The 12,974-nt window shown below is 46.1% G+C and overlaps 1 protein-coding gene across 6 annotated transcripts in view; it reads right to left on the minus strand.

The window, feature by feature from the left end:
• The window catches only part of IFT122 (intraflagellar transport 122), a gene marked incomplete at its 5' end in the record, with an annotated part of 70,647 nt that extends 58,007 nt beyond the window's left edge, over positions 1-12,640 (minus strand). For 4 of the 6 annotated variants that reach the window (XM_079713432.1, XM_079713431.1, XM_079713430.1 and 1 more), the window contains 4 exons: positions 265-343; positions 4,280-4,364; positions 5,678-5,744; positions 12,600-12,640. In XM_079713432.1, coding sequence (XP_079569558.1) covers positions 265-343; positions 4,280-4,364; positions 5,678-5,744; positions 12,600-12,640 — 272 coding nt within the window. The remainder of the gene's footprint in view (positions 1-264; positions 344-4,279; positions 4,365-5,677; positions 5,745-12,599) is intronic. The other 2 variants (XM_079713434.1, XM_079713433.1) reach the window with 1 other exon arrangement.
• Positions 12,641-12,974: the final 334 nt, after the last annotated feature.

Genomic DNA, 12,974 nt, shown 5'->3' on the forward strand with positions numbered 1-12,974 from the left:
GGTGGGGTGGAATGTATGATATCAGATTAACTAAACTGGGCTACACGAAAACACCTGGCCCAGTGCTGGCCAAGCCAGCAGTGCTCAGGAACTGTTCCCTCACTTACTCATTCCCCAACCTTCCCAGCGCACAGCCCCACAACTTCACTTGAAGTTCAACTGCAGAGAAAAAAGTCCTCCCTGATAGCTTTGCTAAGGGGCTTTTGCTACAGTAGCTCAGTAAGAGGCAAACTAATAATACCATACACCTAAACGGTTACTTACGTGTACTTCAGAATGCCTTCCAATTTTGACGTCCAGATAATAACACTTTTGTCAGCTGATCCAGAAGCAAAGCGCTTGCCTAAAAGTGTTTTTAAAAAGAATAAATTTTCACATTCATTTAGGCCAGCATTTTGCAGAGTATTTCTTAGAAAACGACTTCTTTAAGGTCCCTAGTAAGTGTCAGCTGCTTCTCTACCCCTTCTTCTTATCTGTACTGAGTGGCAGTACTTTGGAGTCAGGAAGTTTGAGCTCATATCCTGCTCTGTCTGGCATTAACAAAGATGTACTGAGGGCCTATCACATGCCAGCATCATGTTCTGTGCTCAGAATCAAGTAGTGATTAAAACATACACGCTGCCTACCTTCACAGAGTTTGTCTGGTGGGAAAAGTAGGCATTAGATTAAATTAATCCAATTCAAATACGACGTGGTGAGAAAAAAAAGCAGGCCCTATGAAAGAGAATACCTGGGGACCCAATTTTGGTGAGGGAGGTTTCTGTGAGAATGGTATCTTTCATTGAGACCTAAAGGTTGAGCAAAGCTTAGCCAGGTGCAACGAGAGGAGAGAGACCCATCCATATGGGTCAAACAGATGTGCAAAGGCCCTGAGGCAGGAAAAACCTGCATGTGTGAGGAGCTAAGAGGCAGCCAGCATGGAACATCAAGGGCAAAGGGTGAGGTGGGTGGGGGAGGGATCTCTAGGGGCTTCGGGGCCACGGTAAGATCCTGCTCTCTATCCCAAAGAAAGGCTTTAAGCAAGAGTGACAGATGAGATTCTCATTTTCACACTGCTTGGGCCATGTGACAAAGCTGCAAATACGAAATAATAGAAGCTGCTCTTATTTCTTATTTCTGTCACTGCTCCCTTACACTGGCAGGCAGCAGGTGATGAAGAGTGTGGGCTAAGGGCTCAGAGTCGGAGCTGGAATCCCCAGTGACGTCACCCACCAGCTGCAGGACCAGGAACAAGCTACCGAACATCTCTAGGCCTTCATTTCCTCATTTGAAAAGTGGACGCAACAACAGTATTTACCTCATAGTTGTTGTGAAGATTAAATAAGATTAAAGTGCTTAGGTCTGTGCCTGGCCTAGAATCAATGCTAAACAAAAGTAGCTATTATTATTATTTCCTTACATTGCCTTGTATTGCTTTCCTTGAAGAAAAACTAGTTCTTAATACACCTTTGTATCATAGTTGCTCATTAAATACTTATTAAATTTAAGGGGGAAATCGGAAACAAGCAAAATCATCATTTTTTAAAGAGCAAAACCAAATTCAGTGTATCCTCACTTCTAGATCCAAGGGGAAAAGACTTCCTTATCATTACATGAGTGTCACGGGGGGCAGCATGATACACCAGAAAGAACAAGGGCTCTGCAGTCAGAGGATCCAGGTCAGGCCCAGCTCTGCCACCGTCACCCGTAATCGCTCTAAGCCTGTTTTCTGATCCGTGAGAGGAGCTGCGATCCCTTCCCTGCCTCCGTCAGAGGGCTGCTGGGAGATCAAACGTGACGATGTGTGTGGCAGGACTCTGCAAAACGGGGACAAGTGCCCCTGATGGCAGGTCTCACTCTAAGATCCTCAAGGGCCTTGATGGTGCTGCAAGCCAAAGACGCCCTAGGCTTATAAACTCTGAGGCCTCACAGGTCTCCCCACGGTACTACTCTGAAGTCAAACTCAAACACACACATAAAAAAATATGACTACCGTGGCATAGCACTCCTGACTACCAGGCAAGAACTAGCTTTGTCTTTGCCACTAACTCGCTGTATGACCTCAGCCAGTCGTGTGACTTCTCTAAATCTTTATGTAGGTGTAACATGAAGAGATTGGGCTAGATCAGACTAACACTGTGTGCCCCAAATTGTGTGTATACATGAAGTATGTGCATTTTTCTAGAGAGGAGTCTATAGCTTTCATCAGATTCTCAAAGAAGTCTGTCATCTAAAAGAAATTAAAAACCTGGAGGCTGAATGATCTCCATGGTTCATTTAAGCACTGTACCATCGATTCTGCGACTTCTCGGCAGTGGTCACAGAGGGCCATCTCTAATCCTATATCCACTTGACACATGAGGAAATCGAGACTCAGACAGGGGCAATAACCACCTCAGACTCACAGAAGTTTTCGGGTTGGAGCTGTCTCATCCCAAAGTCCATGTTCTTCCCATTGATGCTATGCTGTGCGTAGCACGGATTTACTTTTAACTCTCAATGTCACTTTCACGCAGCCGGTGTGACCACCACCTCTCCTCTTTCTCACCCCACCTGGTGCCCTAACGCCAATGACCCTTCAACCCCACTAGGACCTCCCTTGCCCCTTGTGGTCCTCTCACCCCTCATTACTCAAGGTCAACGTATATAATCATTCCTCTGCATACATCCTCTGCCCTTGCCCTCTCACTGCATCCTCAGAGGTGCTTGTAAACCTACCGCTCTGGTTAAGTCCAACTCTCCACCTCCTCTGTCCCTGTATCTGTGCAGCTCAAAGTGATGGAGAAAAAGACACAATCGCACCACTGATCTCACTTTCAATTCATGATCACCAGCTTTGGGTGGGCCCTTCGTGTAGCTAGGGTCTCACTATACCTGCCGGGGCCATTCACTCAGCCCCTCAACTAGGTGGTGTTTTACTTTTTTTCTTTTTTCCTCAACTCTCGGACACCTCCTTCCCTATCTTCACTCTCAGATGCTGCTGCTTCCTGTTTCACTGAAAGAACGGAAGAGCATTCTGTTAAGGCTCCTACTACGACGTGCCCCCGCTGCCAGCACCTGCAGGGACATCCTCCACTTCCCACCATGCTCACCTCTGCCCTGGATCCCCTCTCCTCTTCCCACTCAGCAACTCTGCTCCAGCAATTCCGCCCCCCCACCCTACAGCGTCAACTTTCCTCAAACTCAACACGTCTGAAACTGAACTCCGGATCTTCTGCTGTAAGTTTCTCGGCCTGCAGCCTTCCCCATCTTAGTGCAGGGCAACTCCATCCTTTCAGTCATTCAGGTCAAAAACCATGGAGCCACCCCCGACTCCTTTCTTCACGCCCCACGTTCTGTCAGGCAATCGTACTGGCTCCACCTTCCAACTGTATCCAGACTCTGACCACTCCTCCCCACTTCCTCTGCTCCTACAGGGTCTGAGCTGCCATCACCAGTGGCTGACGCTTCTTCACTCGTCTTTCTGCCCAACGCTCAGCCCTTGCAGGCTGTTCCCAGTACAGCATCTGGAGGGATCCTTTAAAAATATAAATCCCATCAGATTTCTCCTCTGCTCAGAACTCTTTAGTGGTTCCCCGTTTTCAGTGAGAATCAAAGCCAAAGTCCTACGAGAGCCAACATAATCCAGCCAGCCCACACCTGCTACCTCTCTACCCTCTTCCCCTACTGCTCGCCACCGAGTCCCTCTGCCCCAGCCCCAGGAAGGCACACCCCACCTGAGGGCCTCTGCAATGGCCCTTCCCTCTGTGAGGAGCTCTCTTTCCCCAGATGCTCAGTCGTTATTTCCCCGCCTCGCCACCTTCAAGTCTTTGCTTGCCTGTCCCCATCTCAATGAGCCACCGTGACTACCCTGTTCAACACTGTACCCAACGCCCTGCCCACCCAGCACTCTCAATCCCCCTTATTCTGTCCTACTTTTTCATCTTCCTAATGCTTACCACCTTCCGCCGTACTGTTCAATTTACTTATTTACCACGTTTATTGTATGCCTTCCCTCGTACTCTCTCTCCTTCCCCCACACCCCCCCCACATAGATTAAAGCCCCATAAGGGAGGGATCTTTGTCTTGCTCTCTGAAGTATCTCAAGCAGCTAGAACAACGCCTGACACACAGATGGGCCTCAATAAATACTAGAATGACTGAATTGAATTGAATGACTGAACTGAAATCTAAGAGACTAACTATCTTCCGAAACTGCAAGCTGTACTTGAGCCCTCTCAACACGACGAAGGTGCAGCCAAGGAGAGAAATGAGAGGCTGTGAGGTCGTTACAGACACTAAATCCAGAGCAGCCTCTTACCATCCTTCGCATATGCCACACAGTACACAGTATCTTTGTGTCCCTTTAGGGGCTGAAGTAAGGTGCCATCAGACGTGTCGTAAACCTGGCAAAAAAGAGAAAAAAGTACAGATTACCCACGTGGCATCCATTAGTCAGAATCCCTGCAGGTTGCTGATGCTATTTTTGTTGTCAAAACAACACATTTGTCAATATTCTAAATTTGCACCAAGTAAAAACTGAACCAAGAAACCAGAAAGAATGTGACTTAAAGTTGGGAAACCCAAGAAGGAGAGGCTCGGATTCTGCCCATTACATGGCCGGAAGTGTGCCATTAATGCTCGAGAAACAAAAGTTCACTCCGTGAAACTTCTCTACACAGTTCACTCCCCTTGCATGTATTTCGATATATGACCAAACAAGCTAGGCCCTCCCGAATAGAGCCAGCACGAGCATGATTCAATGCCAGTGCTAGCCCTGCCCTACTACCAACATCACGGAGACATGTTTCATACTTGCTACCAAGAGTTGGAAGTCACAGACCTGAACTCTGGGTTTGCAAATTGTAGGGAGTGTTATAAAACCCATCTGTAACGTGCATTTAGGATTTTATAGCTGTGTAACATCTATAAATATGGGGAGATTTAAAAAACACACCATCTGAGAAATAAAAGCAAAACCCTCCAGATATGGTCAGTGTTGGAGAAGATAACCTATGGGAAAAACCTAAAAGGATTTGGATTGTTTACCCTGGACAGAAGAAGTCTGCTGAACAATTTACCCACGGCTTTCAGATTATGTAGTTACCATGCACAGAATGGAGATCAGGCCGTCTGCATATCTCGAGACAACAGAGCAAGAGGAAGCGGACTTACTCAGGAGGAAGGGGAGATCATGCAAAGGGTTTTAGGTCAAACATAAAGAGTTCTCTGAAAGTTACTTTTATACACTGGGACAGGTTCCAGAGACAGCTTACGTTCTTTGACAATATGAAAAATAGGACAGCATCCATAGGGAATTGTTTAGGAAGGCCAGTGCCTAAAAGCTGGGGTCAGGCTATCTGGCTTCTCACGGAGGGAGCCCCTTCAGGCCTGTTGTTTGAATTTTTCAGGGGGACAAAATGTGAACTGACAACAGCTCACTTTCAAAGGCATTTTAATTATTTTGAACTCTTTCGTGGGTGTCTCAGAGTAAAAAGGGAAAGATTAATGATTCCAAAGGAGGTACTGTTCACAGGTTCCTATCTGATAGACAGTTTACCTACCTGTTTTAAACAGCCCATTTCCTTCCCTATTAAAAAATAATGACTGGTTTTTCCACCTTGCCTTTTTTATCTTAAAAAAAGGGTCAAATTTCAGAGCACTTACAAGAGGCAGAGGAAAAAAAGCACTTAAAAAGGAAACTCAGACAAAATCCTACCAGTAATCTGTTTCCTGCAGCCAAAATCAGTTGGGTTCCGTCGGGCTTAAATGCGAGGTCATATACACTAAACAGGAGACAAGACAAGACAAAAGGACAATTAGGAACCAAAATGATGAGGTCTGCTAATGGCCGGGAAAGCAAACTTTATTTCCATTACGAAGCACTGATTGTGTATGAGGGAGAAAAATAATGGCTAAGAACTGCATTTGGTTGCAAATTCCATTCAACTACCACACCTTTGATCACAATTCACTTGGCAGTTAGCTGTTGTGTCCCATTTTCCACCTGTCCAGAAGCCAGACGCCAGACATGATTCAAAGGGTAAACAGTGGAGGGCACTACCTCATCTAATAATACCATAAAGGCTACACGAACTGAGAGAACGTGTGAGGGCTAACAAATCCACAGGTCTCTGAAAAAGTTGGTCATTTATTAAAATATCATTACTGGACCTCCCTGGTGGTCCAGTGGTTAAGACTCCATGCTTCCAATGCAGGGGGCACGGGTTCGATCCCTGGGTGGGGAAGTTCCTCATGCCGCGAGGCACGGCCAAAAAAAAAAAAAAAATTACTCTTTCCAATTAATCAGATACTTATCAAGTGCCTCTTAGGTGCTAGGAGCTAACAGATACAAGATGAGTAAATCACAGACCCTCCCTGCCCTCAAGGAAATTACCATCCTGAGGAAAGGTGATGCTCAGACACCCACAAAGAATCACATGTCATCAATTGTAAAGCACACCTTTTTTTCACATTTGAACATTTCTGATGTTGGGATGTGTCTTATAATTGATGATGTGTCAGTTTAACAGGCAGCATTTTTTGCTTTCTTAGTCGTATGTAAAATAATGATACTTTACAATCAGTGACGTCTTAGACTGGATGAAATATAGAATAATACTGTGATAGAGGCTTTAGGAGATACATTAAAGCATATACTGTAGGATTCCAAGAAGTGGACACAGTGTTCGGATTTGGAGAGGATCAGATAAAGCTTCATGAAGAATTCTGAGACACGCAGGAGGAGACTGGGTAGGTGCAGCATTTCAGGCACAGAAAACAGAACAAGCAAAGACAAGACAGTGGGAATAGCAAATATCTAAATAACCTAATTTGACTGAAACATTTGGCTATGTGCAAGGCAATAGGGAGCAATAAGGCTGGAAAAAACAGGCTGGAGCCGTATTACAAATATTCTCAAATGCCCCAGGCAGAGGATTTCATTAGTTCAGGTGACCCTAGTTAAGAATGTGTCAGACAGCACTGCCAAGATGGCCTATTGTAAAAGTTGAGCATGGGATAAATTAACCTGGCACCTGTGAGTGATCGAAAACTATACACCCTGGAGTATTCCCTGGCGATCCAGGGGTTAAGACTCCACAATTTCATTGCCGAAGGCGCGGGCTTGATCCCCGGTCAGGGAAGTAAGATCCCAAAAGCCACGTAGTGCGGCCAAAAAAAAAAACACACCCTGGTAACTACTTGGAGCATTTACCACAGACACCCGATGCTGAGCTCTTCAAATGCATTATTTTATTCTGTCCTCACAACCATTCTATGAGGTAAGAATTACTACTCAATTTTGTGGTTGAGGACACCATGGTTCAGAGAGGTCAAGTATCTTGCCCAACATCACACAGCAAGTGAAAGGGCCAGAATTTTAACTCAGGTCTGACTTTACAGTCTGTGCTATATGGTCTTCCACTCTCCTGAATTACTGTCAAGTATAACAAATCTATGCCACCCTCAATACTTTAACAACAGTGACTAATATTTATTAAGCACATTTATTTACATGTGTGCAAAGTACAGTTTAAATGCTTTACATGCGTTAACTCACTTAATTTTCACAACAAGCTTATATCTGTTTTGCAGATGAGAAAACTAAGGCACAGAGAAGTTAACTAACTTGCCTGAAAATAAATTGCTACTGAGTAGAGGTGGAGCCAGAATTCAAACGCAGGCAGTCTGACTCTGCAGCCCAAGCTTGTGGCCTCCATTATAATTATTATTTGCATATGCCATAGTTGACCAAATAATTAGTGAGAGTCTCCATGTTTCATCAGCAGGAAAAAAAAAAAGTGTTATCATCTACTCAAGGCATCACACATAGAATTCAGAGTTCTTATATAGGCTCCATTGACCTCAGAAGCTTCCTTTAATAAAAATAACTCTTCACATATATTCAAGAGTTAAGAGTTGTTGAAGAGTGTAAATTTACATGATCTCATTTGACCTTATGCTGACATAATGCCTCAGACAGGCCAGGCATTATTGGTCCATTTTTACTGATGAGGAAACTGAAGTACACAGGCGAGTCATCTGTCTGCTGTCACACAGCTGGCTGATGGAGAAGCTGGAACACAACGATTGCTACCCCTCTCCTGTTGGGCATCCCTCGTGATAGAAGCAAACACAAACCCTGAGTCCTTCAGCTTCCTCGCTGTTACGTGGTAACAGACCTGAGCCTTCCCGTCTCTCAGGCTTTCTTTCTCAGAACCTAGGGGACAACGTACTGGGTGCATTTCACACTTCGGAGAAGCAGGGCGGGAGAGGGAAAAGCAGGGGGGAGCTGGGGCCAGAAGGGCTGACCTCCGGCCTGAGCTGTGGTCCTCACCTACACAGCAAGGCTAGGGAGCTGCCCTCCCGCCTCGCAGGGTACACAAGCACCACCTCCTGTGGGGAGCTGGTGAGGCACGAGGTTTGGGAGGGGTCTGCACCTCTCTTCCACAGTCATCTTGGTCGTGTGGCTCCCTTACTGCCTTGTACATATGTGAGCCCATCAAAGTGGTTCCCGTGTGGCTTCTTCTTCACTAGGATCATTTTGGGCTGAATTATTAGCAAATCATTTCTGAGCATCTCACTTGAGCCAAGTCTTTAGCTACCTTCCTTTCAGATGTGAAAATTCATTTTCTCCGCATTTCTTGAAGTTTGCTTTTCTAAAGTATAACATACATGTCTGATTTACCCCAATCAAAATTCTTATTGTACTTAGAATCTGTACAATTCAATTTAATAATTATATAATCTTCTGTATTTACACTGTTTCAGATACTATCTTATCCCCTTAATTACAGTCATATGCAATTTCAGGGTAATGACCCTATTTTAGACATTTGTGGACCCACAGTACATGGCATTGTCCTAGACACAAAATGAGTATAACTGAAAAACTGACAAGATTTTTATCTGGAACCCCTTGGGCTTTAATTACATCATAAGATCACAGAAACTTTCCCAAACTATTGGGAAAGACCCTAGACCCTGTCATATAGTCCAACTCCCCTACCAGGGCAGGAATTCCCTATTGATGGATCCAGCCTCTGCTTGAACACTTCCAGGGCTGGGGAGCTCACCCATCTGCAGACAGTACGGTAGGATGGCTCTCTCTCCCCACCGGTCCCCTTTTATGAAAAACGGACATTGTCAGATGCCATTGCAGAGAGACAGAGGGTGAGTCCCGCAAACTGTCCTCTGCCAACCCTGTGCCCACCCCACTGTAAGCTGAAGTCTCAAGGTGCCTCTCCAAATCCTGCACAACCTGATCCAGCCCCCACTTACTTGATTTGAATCTTAAGCAAATTGTTACCTCATCAAGTCTCAGTTTCTTCATCTGTAAATGGGGTAACAATTCCAACCTCACAGGCTGCTGTGGAGATTAAACAAGATAAGGCATGTAAACACTGTCTGGCCCACAGCTGCTGTGGATGAGGGGCGGAGCAGATGGCAGCCTGCCTGGAATAAGGCATCATGGTTGAGAAGAACCTAGAGCACTGCTTTGAAGGGAGAAAAGAAGGAGCTCAGAGAAGAATAAGAGAACATTTGGGAAGGGCCTCTGGAAAGGAAAATGGAGTTTTCAGCTGAACTGAAAAGCATAAATTTAAATCTTAACAAAAGGGGGCAGGGTGGGGCAGGGGAAGGACCCCCTAATGAAGTGCACAATCTGACATGGAAGGTAATGGGGAGTCACTCTGGGTCGATGAGAGGCGAGGTAACGGATCACAGCAACAGGACTCAAAAAAGAGAATTCCTGGGCTTCCCTGGTGGCGCAGTGGTTGAGAGTCCGCCTGCCGATGCAGGGGACACGGGTTCGTTCTCGGGTCTGGGAGGATCCCACATGCCGCGGAGCGGCTGGGTCCGTGCGCCACGGCCGCTGAGCCTGAGCATCCGGAGCCTGTGCTCCGCAACGGGAGAGGCCACAGCGGTGAGAGGCCCGCGTACCGCGAAAAAAAAAAAAAAAAAAAAAGAGAATTCCTGCTGCTACACAAAGGTTAGACGGAAGCAAAAGAGCAGACCAGCAGGCAGAGCTGGTTCAGTGTGGAGGAAGAATCTTTGACATCTGGGGTTTTGGAGTTCTACTATTTATTTTTAGAGTTTTTTGTTTTGTCTCATTCTGGGCTATCAGCTTGCATATGTAGCTGCCATCAGTATTGCTGGTCTCTAGAACCCCTAAAGCCCCTACACTAGAATAGCTGTAATGGGCCAAAAACCAAATAACCGGTCTTCATTCATCATTCATTCACTCACCTCTTCATTCATTCATGAATACCTCTATCCGTGAAATAATCACAACAACCACTGTCTAGGCTCTAGAATAAGGCTTGGAAATGAGTAAGACATAGCCATTGCTTTTAAGGGGTTTATAGACTTCTGGGATCAACAGTTTCCCATAAACTCTTGCACTAGACAGACTCTAAGTACCACAAGAGAGGAATGAACAAAATCCTATGCCAGGGGTTGAAAACTGGGAGCCAATCAGGCTATATTTGGCCAGTAAACGTTTTGTTTGGCCCATATGGTATTTTATTTTATTTATTTATTTATTTGTTTGTTTTTTACAGATTAGGTGCCAACATTTAAAAATTAGGACATTTCACATAAAAACCCAGCTCCCTGGTTTCTGGTGTAAACAGGAAGCTCTGAGCCACGCTGGGCCAAATTCCTGCAGGGTGGTAATTGGCAGAAGCAGAGCAGCTGCTGTCCCTTTCAGTCAGAGCATGCGCTCTCCAGTTTGCCACAGTCCTTGCCACTTCTTAGTATCTGACAGCAAAATCAAATGCTCAGCTGCTAGCTATCAGCAGCTTGTGCTATGAATACTTTTATAACAGTTAAGAGAAAAGTTAAAAAAAATTTTTTTTACTCAAATCTCTATTAAAAGTAGAAGTGAGGGCTTCCCTGATGGCACAGTGGTTACGAATCCGCCTGCCAATGCCGGGGACACGGGTTTGAGACCTGGTCTGGGAAGGTCCCACATGCCACGGAGTAACTAAACCTGTGTGCCACAACTACTGAGCCTGTGCTCTAGAGCCTGCAAGCCACAGCTACTGAAGGCCGCACACCTGGAGCCCGTGCTCCACAACAAAGCCACAGCAATGAGAAGCCCTCGCACCACAATGAAGAGTAGCCCCTGCTCGCTGCAACTAGAGAAAGCCCACGTGCAGCAACAAACACCCAACTCAGCCAAAAATAAATAAATAAATTTATTTTTAAAAAAAAATGTAGAAGTGAAAGATACAGTTGTAGGGCTATACGTTTCAAGAAGTGCAATATAGAAAAGAAGAATACTCCTAGGGAAAACAAACAATTCCTTGTGTTCAAGGTGCAAACAATCATCTCCCATTTACGTTGCCTGCCTGATTCCTGCAGGCATTTGAGTTTGCAGCCTCTATAACACCAGGAATAATCAATGCAGTGGCTAAGAGCATTGGCTCTGGAGTGAGGAAGAAAGCTGGCTCCACCACTTACTCACCGTGTGACCCTGGCAAATTATTTACCCACTCTGTGCTTCAGTCGCCTCATATGTAAAACAGAAATAAGTGTAGTACCTACGTCAGGTACTGTTGTGAGGTGACAATGAGATAAAAGATATGAAGTTCTTAGCCAGTGCCTGGCACAAAGTAAGCATTAGCTATTACTGGTGCAAAGTACAAAGAGAGCAACCATCTCCAAACGGAGGCTTAAGGATGTTTAGGATTTCACCGTGAGGAGATGAAGGCCTCACACAGAGAGGCCAAAGAAAAGACAGAGAGGGAATGGCTCTGTTCCAGTAGCCAAAGCAGAGGCTTCACAATTAAGCTGAAAAGATCATGCAGGAAGTTTTGAAAGTCAGGCTGAGGAGAACTGCCCAGTAAGTCAGTATGCCCCCAAACGTGTTGTTATATGATGGATTTGGGGGATAAAAATGGAATAGGACATTAAACAACGTTGAATCATAAAGTGAGAAAGTCATTCTCTTTCGATCCTCTTTCAAACCTTCTAACAAAACACAGGAGAAATTCTTGCTCTGATGCCATTCAACTCAAGCACCTCTCCAACCACACTTGCTAAATCTCTAGCTCTAGAGACACTACACCTGAGGCTCAGAGGTTCCCTAGCAACAGTATCTAGCTACAACTTGTTAACGCCGTTTTGTTTCTCCCTGCTTTAAGTTCTACAGTTATCTTACATGTACAGCAATTGCTACTGGTTTTCATATACGGTGTAATAAAGTTTCCCTGTAGAATGTAAAAGCATGTTTAAAGGAAAATAAGTGAGACAATTTAGAGAAAAGGTCAAGTAAACAAGAGTATTAGGTAACACGCGGATGCGGCATAAGTTGTGAAGCTGGAAAACACTGATGAGCCCAGGATGGATTCTGAGTAAAGGAACGACAAGATCAGACTGTGATTATGTGTAAAGCTGCCTCCACAGGCCACTACCTCACGCGTGGTACATCCCCTTGCTCCCTCTCCAGGCCTCAGTTTCTCCATCCGCAAAGTGGTGGGAAGGCGACCCTGCAGGCGCCCAGAGACGGGACTCAGGGCCCTCAGCCCAGCCCGCAGGCCCGTTACCCTTGGCAACCACCAGGGTTCACGCCATAGCGCCCGCCATCCCCGCTGGGGCTCAGCCTCCCGCTCCTCCCGGACTGCCCCGCTCCTCACCACTGCTCGGCTTTATCTCTCCACGTCAACACGGCCCTCATAGCGGTTTCCCTCACGCCTCGGGCCCCTCCTCCCCGCCTCAGCAACAGGCCTAACTCCGCGAGCCACTTTGTCTCCCCGCGCTACCCCGGCAACGCACATGCGCAGTGAGCTACGCGCGAGGCAGAGCGTTCCGAGTGCGCATGTCTACAAGGGAGGGCTAGAAAGAGGGAACGGGAGGCTAGAAGGCGTCCTCATATCTAGGACGCTCGCGATTGGTCGGAACGGGAAGGGAGCGGTACGTCTTCCTCGACAAAGGACTTGATTGGCTGAGCCGTGGAAATGGCGGCTGTGGTCAAGGGGGGAGGCTGGAAGGCTGCTGAGCAGTCGGACAGA

Source organism: Hyperoodon ampullatus (assembly GCF_949752795.1).
Source record: "Hyperoodon ampullatus genome assembly, chromosome: 10".
Taxonomy (NCBI): domain Eukaryota; kingdom Metazoa; phylum Chordata; class Mammalia; order Artiodactyla; family Ziphiidae; genus Hyperoodon; species Hyperoodon ampullatus.